The sequence below is a fragment of the Bipolaris sorokiniana genome (genome assembly GCF_000338995.1).
Source record: "Bipolaris sorokiniana ND90Pr unplaced genomic scaffold COCSAscaffold_9, whole genome shotgun sequence".
NCBI classification, from domain to species: Eukaryota; Fungi; Ascomycota; class Dothideomycetes; order Pleosporales; family Pleosporaceae; genus Bipolaris; species Bipolaris sorokiniana.
The window spans coordinates 1,624,665-1,639,808 of NW_006911903.1; the positions used below are offsets into that span (position 1 = coordinate 1,624,665).

The 15,144-nt window shown below is 51.6% G+C and overlaps 10 protein-coding genes across 10 annotated transcripts; 3 read left to right on the forward strand and 7 right to left on the reverse strand.

The window, feature by feature from the left end:
* Positions 1-68: 68 nt before the first annotated feature.
* COCSADRAFT_145734 (uncharacterized protein) lies at positions 69-1,172 on the reverse strand. The gene is made up of 4 exons (XM_007703319.1): positions 1,003-1,172; positions 929-948; positions 781-868; positions 69-699 (listed from the first exon to the last, which is right to left on the reverse strand). Exons 1-4 carry the CDS (start codon positions 1,043-1,045, stop codon positions 284-286), a joined length of 567 nt encoding a protein of 188 aa, XP_007701509.1. The 5' UTR covers positions 1,046-1,172; the 3' UTR covers positions 69-283.
* A 67-nt stretch (positions 1,173-1,239) lies between these two features.
* Positions 1,240-3,217, reverse strand: COCSADRAFT_191517 (glycosyltransferase family 22 protein). Its single transcript, XM_007703320.1, has 3 exons — positions 2,830-3,217; positions 2,594-2,767; positions 1,240-2,544 (listed from the first exon to the last, which is right to left on the reverse strand). Exons 1-3 carry the CDS (start codon positions 3,116-3,118, stop codon positions 1,283-1,285), a joined length of 1,725 nt encoding a protein of 574 aa, XP_007701510.1. The 5' UTR covers positions 3,119-3,217; the 3' UTR covers positions 1,240-1,282.
* A 198-nt stretch (positions 3,218-3,415) lies between these two features.
* On the forward strand, positions 3,416-5,006 carry COCSADRAFT_92931 (uncharacterized protein; the record flags this gene model as incomplete). The annotated part of the gene is made up of 2 exons (XM_007703321.1): positions 3,416-3,762; positions 3,965-5,006. 2 exons carry the CDS (start codon positions 3,416-3,418, stop codon positions 5,004-5,006), a joined length of 1,389 nt encoding a protein of 462 aa, XP_007701511.1.
* A 492-nt stretch (positions 5,007-5,498) lies between these two features.
* Positions 5,499-6,582, reverse strand: COCSADRAFT_172706 (uncharacterized protein; the record flags this gene model as incomplete). The annotated part of the gene is made up of 4 exons (XM_007703322.1): positions 5,499-5,675; positions 5,779-5,906; positions 5,973-6,083; positions 6,429-6,582. 4 exons carry the CDS (start codon positions 6,580-6,582, stop codon positions 5,499-5,501), a joined length of 570 nt encoding a protein of 189 aa, XP_007701512.1.
* A 149-nt stretch (positions 6,583-6,731) lies between these two features.
* COCSADRAFT_161835 (uncharacterized protein) lies at positions 6,732-7,422 on the reverse strand (the record flags this gene model as incomplete). Its single annotated transcript, XM_007703323.1, has 2 exons — positions 6,732-6,861; positions 7,058-7,422. 2 exons carry the CDS (start codon positions 7,420-7,422, stop codon positions 6,732-6,734), a joined length of 495 nt encoding a protein of 164 aa, XP_007701513.1.
* An 858-nt stretch (positions 7,423-8,280) lies between these two features.
* COCSADRAFT_38191 (uncharacterized protein) lies at positions 8,281-9,761 on the reverse strand. Its single transcript, XM_007702906.1, has 4 exons — positions 9,448-9,761; positions 9,298-9,388; positions 8,914-9,106; positions 8,281-8,819 (listed from the first exon to the last, which is right to left on the reverse strand). The coding sequence occupies exons 1-4, from the start codon at positions 9,479-9,481 to the stop codon at positions 8,778-8,780; spliced, it is 360 nt and encodes a 119-aa protein (XP_007701096.1). The 5' UTR covers positions 9,482-9,761; the 3' UTR covers positions 8,281-8,777.
* A 151-nt stretch (positions 9,762-9,912) lies between these two features.
* On the forward strand, positions 9,913-10,214 carry COCSADRAFT_172708 (uncharacterized protein; the record flags this gene model as incomplete). The annotated part of the gene is made up of 2 exons (XM_007703324.1): positions 9,913-9,949; positions 10,006-10,214. 2 exons carry the CDS (start codon positions 9,913-9,915, stop codon positions 10,212-10,214), a joined length of 246 nt encoding a protein of 81 aa, XP_007701514.1.
* A 237-nt stretch (positions 10,215-10,451) lies between these two features.
* Positions 10,452-11,894, reverse strand: COCSADRAFT_182571 (uncharacterized protein; the record flags this gene model as incomplete). The annotated part of the gene is made up of 2 exons (XM_007703325.1): positions 11,733-11,894; positions 10,452-11,614 (listed from the first exon to the last, which is right to left on the reverse strand). The coding sequence occupies exons 1-2, from the start codon at positions 11,839-11,841 to the stop codon at positions 10,452-10,454; spliced, it is 1,272 nt and encodes a 423-aa protein (XP_007701515.1). The 5' UTR covers positions 11,842-11,894.
* Positions 11,895-12,012: 118 nt separating this feature from the next.
* Positions 12,013-13,022, forward strand: COCSADRAFT_38193 (uncharacterized protein). The gene is made up of 4 exons (XM_007702907.1): positions 12,013-12,160; positions 12,211-12,282; positions 12,337-12,444; positions 12,507-13,022. The coding sequence occupies exons 1-4, from the start codon at positions 12,131-12,133 to the stop codon at positions 12,549-12,551; spliced, it is 255 nt and encodes an 84-aa protein (XP_007701097.1). The 5' UTR covers positions 12,013-12,130; the 3' UTR covers positions 12,552-13,022.
* Positions 13,016-14,453, reverse strand: COCSADRAFT_182573 (uncharacterized protein). The gene is made up of 4 exons (XM_007703326.1): positions 14,308-14,453; positions 14,142-14,240; positions 13,870-14,066; positions 13,016-13,810 (listed from the first exon to the last, which is right to left on the reverse strand). The coding sequence occupies exons 1-4, from the start codon at positions 14,404-14,406 to the stop codon at positions 13,096-13,098; spliced, it is 1,110 nt and encodes a 369-aa protein (XP_007701516.1). The 5' UTR covers positions 14,407-14,453; the 3' UTR covers positions 13,016-13,095.
* Between the last annotated feature and the right edge of the window lie 691 nt (positions 14,454-15,144).

Sequence of the window (15,144 nt, forward strand, 5' to 3'; positions counted from 1 at the left end):
GCAGACAGGATTTATACCCTCTCTTTACACATATTGAGCGCTTGTTGGATTTGTTCACGCAAGCTGACGTTTGCCTTGAGCAATAGTACTATCATTGATTCCATAGTTACTGCATCTACAGTTTGGTTTGTCTAGGGGCCCACGAGACCCATGCCTTTCATATTCTGCATCACCAATTTCTCACCAATCGACTCCAATACACGTGCTGAAATGCACATTTCGTACGCCTTTCAAGTATCGCGTCTTCTTGTCTCTCCACACCCGCACTTTGCACCCAAAGTATTCAAGCTCCCTCAGCCTTCTTCTTTTTCTTATCCTCGACCAACTCCACATTGTCCTCCGGCACCTCATCATACTTGTCTACCAAGAACTCAAGTATATCTTCACTCAAATCTCCCTGTACCGTGATTTCCTCGCCGCCACCGGGAATCTTGGTCACACTTGATCCAGTCGCGAATTTCTTGCCAAAGTCCTTGGCCACCTTCTTGATGTCGAGACCGAATGCTTCGAGTCCTTGAACAGCAGTCACATATTTTCGCTTGTTACGCTCGATACGCTTGATGAGAATCTTGGAGGATGCGCGTGTCTCGGCTGCTCGTGCCTCGGCGGTTGCGGCTTTGGCAGCTTTCTTCTGTGCATCCTTTTCCGCGCGTTTTTGGGCGTCGACAGAGAGCGAGGCCATGTTCTGCTGTAGTGCTTCTGGAGGAGGTGTTAGATGATTTCTCGTGCTATAATTAATTGCGCCAACTAAGCGCATCCCAGAAGTTGAGCAGCACATACCTGCCGAATACAACTTGGCATGAAGGTCTGGGTGCGCTTCTGCAAGCCATTCTTCACACTTTTTTGTTGTGCCGCCAAACTCGCAGTACTAAATGGGGTTCAGATTACTATTAAGTTCGGTATCGACGCGTCTCAGTGTCATACCTACTTCAGGTGGTAGACTGCATACTGCTTCCCGTTAGTAGATGAGTAGAGAAGCTACCAGCAGCAATATCTACATACCTCCGCAGTAAATGACTTGTTTTGGTACTGTATCGTCAGACATGGTGAGTGTGCCAACAGTCAAACTGCCGGCTATTCTATGCGCTGACAATGTATCTGGTGGGGTGCAGAGAGTTTTGGGGTTGACGCGAAGGAGAGAGCTTGGTGGGGCAGAGCAAGCGTGGCGGGGTAGTACGTATAAGAAGTTGGGCACGGGTCCTTGGATGTGCTTGACACTTTCACCTAAAGCTTAGTGTACTATGGTATATATCTCTTTTTTTTTGAAATTACGACCGTATATCTACATATACATTGGTGGATTCATATTGTTCTCCAGAATATAGATCTTTGGCTGCATCCATATCATGGGCCAGTAACCCCTCAACAAACTATTTCTCAATCGCCCTTCCAATCGATACCATTCTGCTCCAACTTTGGAAGTCCAGTCATCTTGCACATCGATAGTTGGTCCGCTCCCCTCATACAGAGGTCTGAATTCATCTTTTCTCTCCTCCCCTGGCTTCAGAAGCCTGACCCCACCGAAGCCGTACACTACATGTACAACAGTCCAAATTCCAATTATCCTCTCTGGCTTCTCGGTAAGAACATAATCAAATTTTGTCCAGAACATCGGATCCAACAGCGCGCTCGGGTCCTCAGTTTTGTCATAGGCCCATGTCCGGCTTTGCAGAGCATTTTGCTCTTCAAGAACATCGAGTACTGTCTGCGGGCCTCTGTGGCTTTCTAGGAAACGTGTGACGCCTGTCTGACACGCAAGGTTGTCAAAGTATACGTTGAAGTGTTTATCGTACGGGTGATTCATTCGTTTGTGTAAATCGTGCAGAGCCTTTCCTCCGGGGTAATTGAGACTAGAAATACCCAGGATAGCTGTGGATGCAGCAAATGACACCAGGACTGATCCTACAAGAGCCAAGCTGAGGACAGCATATATGATAGACTTAGATCGTCGAGTCCAAATCCAGGCTGCTCCATCCGCCGCTACTGCCGTCAATCCTGGTATTACGTAGAGAATGAAACGCCATTCTTTGTGGGGAAGAAAGCTATATATTGCCACAAAGCTGAGTAGTGGAATGAGTATATCAAGGCTTCGTCTTTGGCTTGTCGGATTCGAAACAGCAATTGGTATGCAGACCAGGTAGGTTATAGGGTTAAGCATTAGTCGCGGCAGTGCATTCGCAAAGTAGAAATACCACGGCGAGACACCCCAATTAGCCGAGTTTCCTTGGATGGTGTTGTAGTAGAAACCTGTCCACTCAGGCCATAGGGGAAAGGTTTGCCAAAAGAAAGAGTCCAGAGGTACTGTGCAGATAAGACCGACAATGAGACCCCCGATGCCGGCTGGAATGATGACGCTGACGATCGATATCTTGCGTGTGAGAAACAGATACACAGTGATAGTGGCGACCAGGATAGCTAGTTCAGACCGGAACACAACCCCAGAAATAGTGAGCAGATACAGGCTCAACCGGTAGTGTCCCGAGACACTCGAAGAAGTACTGGGCGAATTACATGCAAGAACTAGACTTCGCAACGCCATATTGCCTGTAACCATAAGCCAACAACCACTTCAACAAGCATACCGAAAACTTACTAAAGATGAAAGCAAACATATTCGGCAGCGTCCTCGAAGCATAATAGATAGCATGAAACTGACTTGCCTGAAACAACGCATACCAAATCCCCGCCGTAGTCCCAAAAGCCTTCTGCACACTCCTCCCAAATGCAATCAGCGCTGCAGCATTAAGCATCCCGAGCACCGCCCTAACTACCACCTCACCGTTAGCCTTCTCCTTTGCGACCCCACAAAAAGATTTTGAAGTAACTCACCAAGCATCTGCACATACTCCCAATCCTCCATAAACCCCACAAACGGCCTACTCAACCCGCTCAGCACCGCCGCACCCGCAAACGTCCTGGGCACGCTCCCCGGAAAAGAAACATGGTCGTAATTCGCAGTCAGAAACTGGTCTACGTTCTCCGTCGGGATACCGTGCATGAGAATGTCATGGACGGCCTGGATATTAAATGACTCCTCGACTTTTGTGTACGGCGAAACATATAGGTGTATCAAGATTACTGTCGGGATGAGGAGGAAAAAAGGCCACGTTGATGCCATTGCATCTAGGTTTGCGCAATTGCGCGGGTTCAGAATCGTCTGCTTAGGGATCCAGGATAGCTAGATGGAAGGCGGTGAGATGGTGTGTATTGATGGCGGTCAAGTAGATTCGTTGGGTAAGATGAAGCAAGTGCAACTTGATCTTCGGAGGACGGCTGCCAATCACGTGCTTTCGCGATCCACCCTGTACACGAAACCCTCTAAGCGTGACTTTGTAAACTACTCCTTACCCGCCCATTTCCGCTCTTATTTGCATCTTCCATCCTGGTTTTTTCCCCATCGGATGTTGTCACTAAGATGGAACTCTCACAACTCGCGGTACCCGCAGTCTATGCGTTGATATTGTTCCTCGGGTGCCCCTCGCAGTACCTGCTGATGCAGCTCGATCCCGCGCCATTGAGCAAGAACGAGATTATTGCGACCAACGTTACTTTAGTGCTTATTCTTATTACGTATACGCAGAGTGTGTTTGTAGATCCGGGGACGATACCCAAGGATTGGAATGTTGGGGGTGCGGTGAAGGCGGAGGGTAAGGAGGGAACGGGGAACGAAGCGGAAGATGTCGTGGGGAAGAGTAGGAAGTGGTGTTTTCGGTGTGAAGCTGCGAAGCCACCGAGGGCCCATCACTGTAAGGAGTGTAAGAGGTAGGTTGCCTTTTTCTATATGTTCATGTTTGTGTTGAGATATATATATCAAGGTAAAGGCTTGATGGCTAGACACTTGTCTAATAAGCCGCAAAGTCACGAAAGAGTTGGTGAAGATATGATGAAGATTTGGAGTAACAAGGAATCTACCGCTCACACATCATCCCAATCTCATCAAAAGCACAGCTAACTACCTCCCCAGATGCATCCCCAAAATGGACCACCACTGCCCCTGGACAAACAACTGCGTCAGCCACACCACCTTCCCCCACTTCATCCGCTTCCTCTTCTACACCACCCTCGGCCTCTCCCTCCTCGAATCCTTCATCTTCACCCGCCTCTCCTACCTCTGGTCACACTCCGACATGCCCTCCTCAATGGGCCCAACGCCCTTCCAGCTCGCCCACCTTTTCACTATCCTCATCGTAAACAGCCTCACGCTCTTCATCCTGGGCGTCCTCTTCCTACGCAACATCTGGTGCCTAGCCGTCAACACCACGACCATCGAAGGCTGGGAGATTGAACGCCACAGGACGCTGCTGCGCCGCGCCCGCCAGTACGGAGGCTACCTTCCCTCGCCCGACGGGACGCAGCAGATTCGCATCCGCAAACAGGAGTTTCCCTACGACATTGGCATCTGGGCGAATATCGTGCAGGGCATGAACTCTGCTAATCCGATTGCGTGGTTTAATCCTTTTGGTGCAACGCCGAGTCTGGCCAGTGGTCTGGCGTTTGAGACGAATGGATTCGAGGACCCGGGTACAGTGTGGCCGCCGCCAGATCCCGATCGTGCGTATAGAAGGAATGCCAAAGCGGTGAATGTGGGCGCGTTTCAGTTTATGGAGGCGGAGGAGATGAGTGCTGAGGAGACGGTCAAGGCTTTCAAGGCCAGGCAGGCGGAGGATGCGTTGAGGAGGAGGGGGTATGGGGGACAGGCGCAGCAAAGGGTGGTGGAGGACGAAGCAGAATACGGCAATAATCGTGACGACGATGGAGGGTATACGTACGGAGATGATGCCAGTGATGATGCTGAAGAAGAAGAAGAGGAAGAGTCTGAGAAGAAGTACGGCGAAAAGGGACGGGAAAGAGAGGCTGCATGGCGCAATGCGGAGGGTGAGCGGCTAAAGGACTTTGGCGTTGATGAGGACGTGGAGTTTTATGATGAGCAGGAAGACGACATACCATTAAGTCAACTGATAGCTCGAAGGCAAGGTGCGTCGACATCAGGATATAGCCGTCCGTAGGATTTTTCGCACTACAATGGTATCACAGTAAATACTCAAGTGGTTGCAGCATTGGTAAAGCAATTTTTAATCTGTTTGATTCCCAGTCGCATAACGAATGTCGGTCGGCCCGTGTGAGCAAAAGATAAAATCTAGACCAATAGTAATCCAGCGTGTAAGAAGACAAAAGGTATCCGAATAGTCCACGTGTGCCCTTCTCTGTCCATCCTATCCGTACAGAGTCCTGGGACAAGACCTCAAGGTGACATCTTGTCGACACAACAAGTATTCCGTTCCCACGCATTATAACCCCACAACAGATGCTCTGGCAGTCTGAACAATCTGATTTCAACAAACATGTTTTCAATCCCATCTCTTCATGAATTCTTGACAAGTAACTTGTTCGTAAGTTGCTCATTTTCTGGTGATCTAGCAGCTTTTCCCATGTCTTTCCTGGACGATGGATTCCTCTACTTCCATCTTTTGTACTGCGATCACCAGAGCTTGGCGCAACTAGTACTCTGTTCCGTTTCCATTGTGGACGGGATAGCCAAAGGCAGTTGAGTCGTCGCCCATTTCGGAATCGCCGCTCAGTACATGCTGTTGGTTCTCTGACCCGCCTGCGTTGGGCCCGCCGGACCCGGCTGCAAACTGCCCAGTGGGTGGCTTGTTCTGATTTGCGAGGAGGGTCTCGTACCACCAATCAATACCAATAGTTCAGATAAACGTTTTCGCCAAACAATAGGCAACAAAAGAAGAGTGAAACGGGTAAAAGGAAAAAGGGGTAGCTTACTTCGCGGTACCTGGAAAGGTAGATTTTGAGAGCTTCGGAGTAGTTTTCGAAGCCAAGGGAGGTCATGGCAAAGAGAATGTCCTCTCCATTGACCGTCTTGCGCTTCTCCTGCTGACACTTTTCGGAGGCTGCAAACATGATTAGCGACTGGTTCTTGGGGGGAGGGGGTCCGAATCGGAAACAAATAGACTTACCCTCGCTTGTGATGAAGGAAATGAACTCGCTGACGCATTCCTGCATGCATTCCTTTGCCTCCTTTGCAATTTTGGCGTTTTCGGGAAGAGCCATCTTCATGATACGGGCGACTGGAGCAAAGTTGCGAATGTTAGCATCTGAAGCGGCACTTTGGCTTGTGTTTGCATTCTTTGACGTTGCTTGTGGCGGGGACGTCGACGAGGGTGGAGAAGACGACGACATGGCGCAGGCTGCACGTCGGCCAAATTCCAGGCACAGCGCGCAGCTGAGTGGCTGGAGCAAAGTGCGGATTTAGGCGATTCGACGCAGGCACGCGCGAATGGAGAGAGTCTTGGGACATGCAGAGAGCGATTGCGCGCGTTTGAGCAATCCGTCGACGTGCAGACCAGAGAAGTGACGGGTGCGCAAACATGGCCGACGGCGGGGAAAAAAGGGCATTGGGGAAATGGACGTACCATTGGCGATAGGAAGCCATCGGTCTTGTTCCTTAACTTCGAACTCGTAACCTATCTGGGCTGTGTTCTCTTCTGTGTTCCGGTCCATGGGCTGTTCTTCGTCAGGCGACTGGACTGGTTCCACGCCCTCCTGCTTTGGGGGAGAGGCCGACATATTAGCGGTTGCGCGGTCGGCAAGCGTATGCGCTGGCGACTATTTCGTTGGCGACCACGTCACTGGGAGAGAGGATGGGGCGAGTTGGCGGCCGAGTATGCAGGCTGGGGGGTCAGTGGTGTAACGAGGGTGGTGAGCAAGGGAAACGGTTAGTGGCATGCAGCAGGTGCAGGTGCAGGTAGCTTGGGAGCTTGGAGGCTGGGAAGGTGCCGCTGCTGCTGCTGACGACGTACTACGACGGTGGCGGCGACCGAGTGGAGAGGCTCGACGGCACGCGAACTGCTTGGAGTCAGTCAGTCGGTCGGCTATCAGTCAGCCATCAACAACTAGACGAGGAAGGCGCGACGGGCCATGGGCGACGGGCGAGGCAGGTGCGACCCAGACGGGCTGGTCGCTCCTTCTCCTTCTGGCTCTCTCTTTCTCTCACATAGACATGCACGCAGACAAACAAACAGACTGACACAGGCTGACTTACACGTAGACCGAGGGGCGACAAGAGAGATAGCGGAGTCGTGTGTATGCCTTGCGGCGGCGGCCTGATAGTCGGTGCGACGATGGCTGTCCCCCGTGGCGATGGATTAGCGGTGGGACGGGATGCAAGCAGTCACTGGGGGAGAAGGTCCAGTTGGAGCAAAGGGCCGTGATTCGGGTCGAGTCAATAGATTTCGGGAGCTGTACGCCTTGGTCGCGAATGGAGGTGAGAAGCAGCTGGGGACGCGCCTGCCAATAGGAGCGCGAGGAGATGATATGGGGTGCGAAGCTCTGAGCGCCCGAGATGGGGGGCGCGGCCAAGCTTGGACGTTGGCCGGAGTAGCGTGCGGAGAGACGGTGCATTACCATTGCTATGTCATGCTACTACTACTAACTGCTACCACTCCCGCCATCAATGCGCCTGCGCCCACCATCCTCGGCCCGCCCCGAGCCATTCTTTCATCTCCATCGTTTTCCTCCAACTGCCTCTGCCTCACTCGGCTTCATCCCGACCCGTCTCGGTCTAGTCCATGGCCACGGGCTACCGCCAGCAAACTTCGCCATCACCATCACCATCACCATGCCGTCCTCCGGCCTGTCGTCAGAAGCACAGCTGCAACACCCAGGCGCTAGTCGGCGATCCTCTATGCAAGCCATGCCACCACCTTTTATTCGACAGCCCTACGCTATCCCACGTTGCAAGTCCCTCTTTTTCCCCATTCGAGATGCCCAGACTCCACTTTGCTCTTCTTTCTACCCAAATGCAAACATGCTCTTGTCACTAGAGCAGAAATTAGGCGAGTATCCTCTCCTACGCACTCACATACACCACCACGCCAAGTCTACTCCACACATATTATTGCTTTTCCCACAATCACACCTTATGCTCAGCATAATCCCAGCCACATGCAGACGTCAATCTCTCAATCTCTCTTGTTGGGCTCGGTTGCATGTAAGTATAGCCTTGCTATCAGCTTCACTATTACCCACCGCTAGATGACGTCCCCCCTCCTAGCCGCAAACAGCTTCTGAACCTCACCGTTCGCCTTCTCCTTGCAGCCAGCTTTGCCGGTACCCTATGAGCTACGTGTCCACGGTCATGGTACCATGGTCGTAGATCGGTGCGTCAGCTCGACTGAAAGCCAACTCGACAGCTCATCGTGCAGAAGGCCCGCCTAGAGTGGGGAGCACGTGCTGGTCGGCTGCAAACTCGGCCTCCAAGCCCACGCTCCCTCTTTCTTCGGTACTTTTTCATTCGTCAAATCATACCTACATACACACAACCAGTGGGTAGTCCATGTGGTATGTGGGGGCACACACGACTATCGATGTCGTCGACCATTGCACTGCCCAGCCATGCTGTGCCTGGCTCCTCCCATTATATTTCAAGTTTCATGCACAAATTGTTGCCGAAGCTATAGTACGGGGGGTTATATACATATACCCTCCTTCATGGGTGCTTCTTGAATTGCTGTGGGGAAAGCTATGCTGTCATATCGTGACATGCTGTACTAACATCTCATCATCGAGTCACTCCCTACACACTACGGCCTTGCTCTCCGAACCGGAACACTTTTCATTCTTCCGTCATGGCCTGTCTGCGTCGATTCTGACTCTGGTGGCCGAGATTCTGCCGCCTTGATGCTGGTAGTATTCCATGTGGAACCAAGCCTACGTCGTGTACCCTCCCTGTCAAAGGGGTGCCGCACGATCCGGACACCAGTCTACTGTCCAGGCTGCTGAACAACCTGAATGTTGTTCTTCTTCTGTAGTGGCAAAGTCAGCTGTCCGTTCCCAACCCCAGATCATAGATTCAGTCGTCATATGCAACTCTCTTTCTCACACAACAGACACACATACCTTCCACTTCTCCATCTCATCCTGCTTCGACTTGTACTGCTTGACTAGCTCATCTAGCGCCTTCTTCAGGCCCTCCGAGTTAGTCTGCAGAATAGGCACCACCTCCTTGACCGTCCGCTCAGTCAAGACGCCGTTGATCATGCGGAAGCATTTCCGGTCTCCCGAAAGCGGCTGCAGTGTCTCGAGCACAAGTCTAGTATATATCAGTTAATGATTCTCCTTGACTACATGACACAACCCAGGCATCCTGCTCTTTGCTGTAAAGAGTAGACAATCTCCTCAAAGGAGGGGCTGTTGGAGACGCCGAGCCACCGAAGAAGCGGTGTGATTGAGAAGCGGCAGGTGACTGAAATTTGGGCACTATGCAACTCGTGGAAAACTTACTTGTGTTCTTCGGATTCTTGCTCGATATCCCCGATTTTGGAGGCAATAGTTTGTAGCGTGTTTTTGTAATTCTGGTACGTTGTTTGAAGCTCTGCCCTCGTGTCAGCTTACTTGAAAGTACTCTTCGAAAATAGAGAGTGTAAGGAATACCTTGTTGCTTCTTCAGCTGTGCTTGAGACGCCATAGCGAACTTGGGTGGCGGGTGAGGGACGCCCACTCTGGGTTGCGGGGAACTCGGGAGAAAGAATGAGCGAAAAAAAGATTGTGCAATGGCCAATGCAGTGCACTCACAGCCACGCGGATGAAATTCTACTTGCAGACGGATACGCTAATTTGTGTATGGCTAATCTGTCCGCGAGAATTAAGCAAGCGTTGTTGATCGAAACCGACGTTGCGAGCGCAAAGGCCGAAGAAAGACGCGCTCGGACGTACGGTGTTAACGTTAGGGTACTATGCTGAGATCTCGTGCGATTCGTCCAAAAAACCAGAGATCGGATTGGTTCTAACTACACCTAACACTCTCGACCAACCTCCACTCCCCACCACTTGCGCCCATACTACACCCAACGAAACACTCACCCTTCTTGCGGCACCTCAATCCCACCGAGCCTAACAATGCACCCCCACCTCCACACCGAAGAAGTCCAAAAAAGTAAATTCCCCTCCCCCTCCCTAACACACACTCCAGCTAACCCCAACCCAACCTAGACTGCGCCGACGTCGTCGCCGCCCTCGAAGAATGCCACGCCCACGGCTTCCTCTGGAAAGTAACGGGCAATTGCACCGACGCCAAGCACAAAGTCAACATGTGTCTGCGCGGCATCCGGCTTGAGCGCACGCGCCAGAATCGCGAGGCGGCGAAAGAGAAGAGGGAAAGGATTCAGAAGGTTTGGAGGGAACTGGATGAGAATAAATAGGTGCGAACGCAGTGAGAACATACGCGAACAGGAAGAAGATGAAAGGAAGGGGGGGTGGTAAGAATAAAAAGATGGGGGTGGAGGGCATTGGAAGGTGTTTTGGAAGGGTTTATGTATATATGGGATGGGATTATGGGCGTCACGGAGCATGGCAAAATGCAGGGAGGGAGGAGAAATCATGTACAATTACACGACCCAGAAAGGTCCTCTTTTATTCAATTCAAACGAACACACTACTCAATCAGACTCCTCGCTCGATCGATTAGCCAGCGGCGTGCCACCCAGCGGTGTAGTCCCCAGACTATCCAACCCTCTTTCTGTAATCAACCTACCTGGTCCTCCTCCTTCCATAGTACTAGCGGGTAAGGCCGGTAGCCCAGATTCCTGACGTAGCTTTTCGTATTCCTCACCTGTCTTTTGGAGTTGTTCCTGGAGATACTTCTTGCGCTCCTCAATCCTTACTTTGTCGTCTTTGAGGTCCTGCATTTTCTGGAGGAGCAGTGCTTTTCTATGCTTTCGGGCTTCTATGTCGATGGTGAGACCCTGGAGGATGTCGTCTAGATCCGGTAGAGACGTGATGCGAGGAGGCGTTCTGGTGCCGTCGTCGTCTTCGTCTACTTTTTGGCCGTAACGACCTGCGCGGGCTTGGGCTGCAGCGAATGCGACGTTGCGGTCTTCGTCGGAGTCGTCGGAGCCGTCGTCTCCTGAGGAGCCCTCTGCGTCGTTGATGAGTTCGGCCATTTCGGCGCGCCGTCGTCGCTGGGCTTCCTTTTCGGACTTGCGACCGAGGGCTATTTTGCCGTCTTCTACGTAGTCGTCGAAGCCTTCAGCGATGTCTTCGTCGTCGTGGACTAGGCGGGTTTCTCCCCATTTGTCCTTGGGTCGAAGGGAAATCTTGTCTCTGTGTTGTCTGAACTCGTCCTCCCCTTGGTCGTCGGATGCCCAGGCTGCATCTTCGTCATCATACGCGTTCTCCTCATGTGCTAATCGTCGCCTCCGCGCCTTCTTTTCCCGTATCTCTGCTTCGGTAGGAATCGCAGATGACATCGTCTCGAGCGACGCGATAGGCCCAAACTTTGCCGCAATATCCAGCCCGTGAATTTCCTCCTCTTCCTCGGCGGATATCTTGAGATCTCTAGGTGTTGACGGCGTCGAATTTCGTAGTTCAGCAATATAATCCTTGCTGTATTCGGTCGATTTCGCAGATTCCGATACGAGTGGTGAGCGAGCCCGTAGTTGTGCGCTCTTTTCCAGCGCTATGCGACTAAGGTTCGCCTTTTTCGGAGTCACAACCGCTGAATCGCTTGATTCCTCGCCATTGTTCGCTTCGTCGCCAGCACCAAACGACATGCGTAGGGAAGAGCGCTTCTTTGCTTTACCAAGCGCAGGCCGCTTGACGACTACAAGGCTTAGTTAGCACAGAGCCTTTGCCAGCTTTTTCACGTGGGCCTGGAAAGGTTCGCTGCGAGTTTCCCCAACGTCAGAAAGGCTGGCAATCGCGAAGAAGTTACGACTAACCTATAGGCTTCTGTACTTCGCTCTGCGAGCTGTTGGTGCTATCGGCGGACTCGTCGTCATCGTAGCTGCCGATTTTGCGCGCTACACGCGTAGAACTAGATCTTTTCATGTTTAATGGTTTCCTGTTATTTCCCAATGCTCTTAAAATCAGATCAAGTCCGTGGAGGATTTATAGTGGAAGACTAGTTGTCGCGCTCACATGTCGGTGGTGGTGCCTGTGCACGGGCCCTCCGCAAAAAGCCCCAGAGCTCTCCCACCATGTGTAGCACTTGCTCTTGCTCGTCGAACACCACGCGCGACCCCAGCTTACCCACGACCGACACGAACGTAGTCACCTAAACACCCAATCACCGCCTACATAGCAACAAAACTTCCATCGCTATACCACCGCTTCCAAAATGCCTCAAGCACAGCCCGAGTTGAAGAAGGTAAGCTTTGAATTGCAGTCCCAAATCCATTCTTACTAACCCGGCCAAAGTACCTGGAGAAGCGCGTCCTCGTGCAGTTAAACGGCAGTCGCAAAGTCATGGGTATTCTCCGTGGATACGACGTAAGCCCATTCCAGCATTCTCCAATCTCACCAAACAAAGCTCACACCGCGCAGGTCTACCTAAACATTGTTCTCGACGAAGCGCTTGAAGAAAAGGCTGGCGGTGAGAAAGTACGCATCGGCATGGTCGTCATTCGCGGAAACGCCGTAGTCATGCTTGAGGTACGAATTCCCCTGTATCTCTAACAAATATGGTCCATCACAAGCTAACTAACTTGCTCCAGGCCCTCGACCGTATCAACCAGGACGTCCCCAAGATTGGACGGTAAAGAGCGTGTATGCGACCCGCCACGAGGAAGCAAAAGTCAGCGATATATTGGACCAAGCATCAGAGCGGAAAGCGACATGGCACAGAGTACGGGAAGATTACTAAACGGCGCATCTGGCGTTTGAGGCGCGAAAAGAAACTATTGGGCATGCCTTTACCAGGCTCCCCCTCCTCCCTTTCCTTTTCCATTGCCTGTATCTCCCTTGTCCCGAGCAGTTTACCATTTACAGAGGACAGTGTTTTATTGTTCTCCTTGCGCAATATCTGTGTTGACAGACTGGATTATATACGCGATATAGTACCCTCGATATGATGACAACCGAGGGAACACTAATAGAGCATTTGAGGGAGCGCAAGTAGGATCCGAGTCATACGGTCAATAGAGAACGAAATAAAATTAGTGCCATAGGCTCCAGTCAATTAGCATTTTCAACACTGGAATTAAAGGATGTAGCAGCTTGTCAAGTGGATGCTTAAAACATGGCTTCTTTCATTGCATTTTAAATTGATCTACTGACAACTGGACACAGCAACCAAGACTACGCCTACAACTTGGCCTTCTCATTCTCCCTCTTAACCTCCTGCACCAACTCCCACGCAATCTCAGCATACGGCCTCATCATCTGCCCATACTCCTGTGCCTGCGCACTGCTCGCCTGCCTCAACGCATACCTTGCTGCAATACCCTGCATAATAATAGCAAGCCGATACGTACTAAACGCATTCCCCCACGTGAAATCCGGGCGAGGATCCCACCCCGCGACCTCAGAGTACCACGTGATAAGCTGCTCGCAGGTGGGTAGCCCGGGTGTAGCTCCTGGCTGGAACCCCTGGTGCGCGCGCCCAATCGACATTGCGGTCTGACTGGATGCCGTGATATACGGCGACATGACGTTGTTTAAGTCGGAAAGCGGGTGGCCAATCGTACTCATTTCCCAGTCTAGGATCCCGATGACGCGGGGTTCGGTCTTGTGGAAGACCACGTTGTCGATTTTGTAGTCGCCGTGGACGAAGGTCGCGCGGTCCTTTGGTTGGGTGCGGTGGTCGCTGAAGAAGGCGACCATGTCGTCTTGATGGGGGATTTTGCCGACGGGTTCGCCGGTTTCTTTGTCTTTGGCGGAAGCTTGGGATTGAGAGATTGTGTTGAAGGTTGCGATTTGGCGGGTGTAGAAGCCGGAGGGTTTTCCGTAGGAGGCGAGGTTTACGGAGGAAGGGGATACGCGGTGGAATTTTGCGAGGGTGGTGATGGCGGAGTGCCACCTACAGGCAGGTTAGTTAATGTACGGAGATTGAAGAGGTGTTTGGTGTTTAGAGCATACATTTTTGTTCGGTCCTCTGGGGTTACATCAGGAAGGACAGGGTCTTCGAAAATGCGGCCGTCGAGAAACTCCATAATGTAGAAGTCTGTGCCAATGACCTTTTCGTCTTGACAAAGACATAGTGCTCGTGGAACGGGGACGTCGGTGTTTTCCAGTGCATGGATGATGCGGTATTCACGATCGACTTTGTGTGCAGTCTGTGAGCAAGCAAGCAGGTTAGCTTTCTTTTTCTCGGTGGTTGAAAGAAGACTGATATGTAGAAGTGTGTGTACCTTTGACAGCAGCTGGCCCGGAGGCTTCTTCCTCAAAACATACTTCTTTCCGGTCTTATCCGTCAACTGGTATGTCGGATTTGATTGTCCATAACCAAACTAGCTTCTGTATCAGCAAATCGTGTTCCTTGGGTCAAGCTTGATTCCCATTCCACCACACACGCACCTGCTTCACATCCAGGGGAACCTTAATTTCAGGAACATGAGCAGAGATGTAGCGCTCCAGAGAGGCTACATCAATGGGCTGCCGAACATTGCCAGCCATGGTGGGTGCGTCTAGAGTGAGCGCATGGCAAGCGCGGGTGCACAGTGATGTAGCTGGCGCGGTTGAGCATCACCGAGCCATGAGCCTCGGCAATTGTTAGACATGGGGGGATCTGGCTCGGCGAGTCGGGAGTGGCTGCATCTCCGCAGCGAGCTGAATCGGGATGAGCATGAGTATTGGAAAAAAGACTTGTTCAATACAATTCAACATAAAAAAGGAGTTATGTTTCCTTGAGATTTGGGTCCATGATGTCCGTGAATGGTTCCAAAAGCCTTTTTTTTCTTTTTTACTCTTGACGGTTGTCATGCCACCAGACATATTCCTTGCCTTAATCTGAAACGGATGCTCGTAATAGCACGCACTCTAATAAGTGAAAGCCGATACAGCGTATCCATCTAATAGCATGATGAAGTATTTTCTGCAAGATTGTCTGCATGCACGCAGGCGGCCAGGGGAACTTGTGGAAGTGCTGGTCCGGGCGATATGTCCTCACGTGCTCACGCGTTTGCGCATGTTCGGCACGCAAGGGCCAGCTCGCGGGTCTGTGGGCGAAGGCACGGCTCCTACTTCAACGTACGGTCCACGGTTCAGACGTTTTTCATTTCTTTATACAAGGCCAATGTGCTGAGCATGTCCACGTAGATGGAAATGTATACTACTCCTTACGCCTATCGTCTACCACTCCCTGTAGAGACGGGGCAGCTTTGAATGCAACTTGTCTTGCCAAAACCCCTGAGG

What these genes read in the sequence shown, in the direction of transcription:
- COCSADRAFT_145734 (XM_007703319.1), bottom strand. Translation starts at nt 1,045, where the DNA reads ATGTCTGACGATACAGTACCAAAACAAGTCATTTACTGCGGAG. An exon ending in TATGCAGTCTACCACCTGAA is followed by an intron (nt 869 to 928) that starts GTAGGTATGACA and finishes AACCCCATTTAG; the next exon opens with TACTGCGAGTTTGGCGGCAC. An exon ending in TGCCAAGTTGTATTCGGCAG is followed by an intron (nt 700 to 780) that starts GTATGTGCTGCT and finishes CACCTCCTCCAG; the next exon opens with AAGCACTACAGCAGAACATG.
- COCSADRAFT_191517 (XM_007703320.1), bottom strand. Translation starts at nt 3,118, where the DNA reads ATGGCATCAACGTGGCCTTTTTTCCTCCTCATCCCGACAGTAATCTTG. An exon ending in GGAGTATGTGCAGATGCTTG is followed by an intron (nt 2,768 to 2,829) that starts GTGAGTTACTTC and finishes GTGAGGTGGTAG; the next exon opens with TTAGGGCGGTGCTCGGGATG. An exon ending in TATGTTTGCTTTCATCTTTA is followed by an intron (nt 2,545 to 2,593) that starts GTAAGTTTTCGG and finishes TTATGGTTACAG; the next exon opens with GCAATATGGCGTTGCGAAGT.
- COCSADRAFT_38191 (XM_007702906.1), bottom strand. Translation starts at nt 9,481, where the DNA reads ATGGCGTCTCAAGCACAGCTGAAGAAGCAACAAG. An exon ending in ACAGCTGAAGAAGCAACAAG is followed by an intron (nt 9,389 to 9,447) that starts GTATTCCTTACA and finishes ACACGAGGGCAG; the next exon opens with AGCTTCAAACAACGTACCAG. An exon ending in ATGAGATGGAGAAGTGGAAG is followed by an intron (nt 8,820 to 8,913) that starts GTATGTGTGTCT and finishes TTGCCACTACAG; the next exon opens with AAGAAGAACAACATTCAGGT.
- COCSADRAFT_38193 (XM_007702907.1), top strand. Translation starts at nt 12,131, where the DNA reads ATGCCTCAAGCACAGCCCGAGTTGAAGAAG. An exon ending in CACAGCCCGAGTTGAAGAAG is followed by an intron (nt 12,161 to 12,210) that starts GTAAGCTTTGAA and finishes ACCCGGCCAAAG; the next exon opens with TACCTGGAGAAGCGCGTCCT. An exon ending in GTATTCTCCGTGGATACGAC is followed by an intron (nt 12,283 to 12,336) that starts GTAAGCCCATTC and finishes CACACCGCGCAG; the next exon opens with GTCTACCTAAACATTGTTCT.
- COCSADRAFT_182573 (XM_007703326.1), bottom strand. Translation starts at nt 14,406, where the DNA reads ATGGCTGGCAATGTTCGGCAGCCCATTGATGTAGCCTCTCTGGAGCGC. An exon ending in CGGGCCAGCTGCTGTCAAAG is followed by an intron (nt 14,067 to 14,141) that starts GTACACACACTT and finishes GCTTGCTCACAG; the next exon opens with ACTGCACACAAAGTCGATCG. An exon ending in CCAGAGGACCGAACAAAAAT is followed by an intron (nt 13,811 to 13,869) that starts GTATGCTCTAAA and finishes ACCTGCCTGTAG; the next exon opens with GTGGCACTCCGCCATCACCA.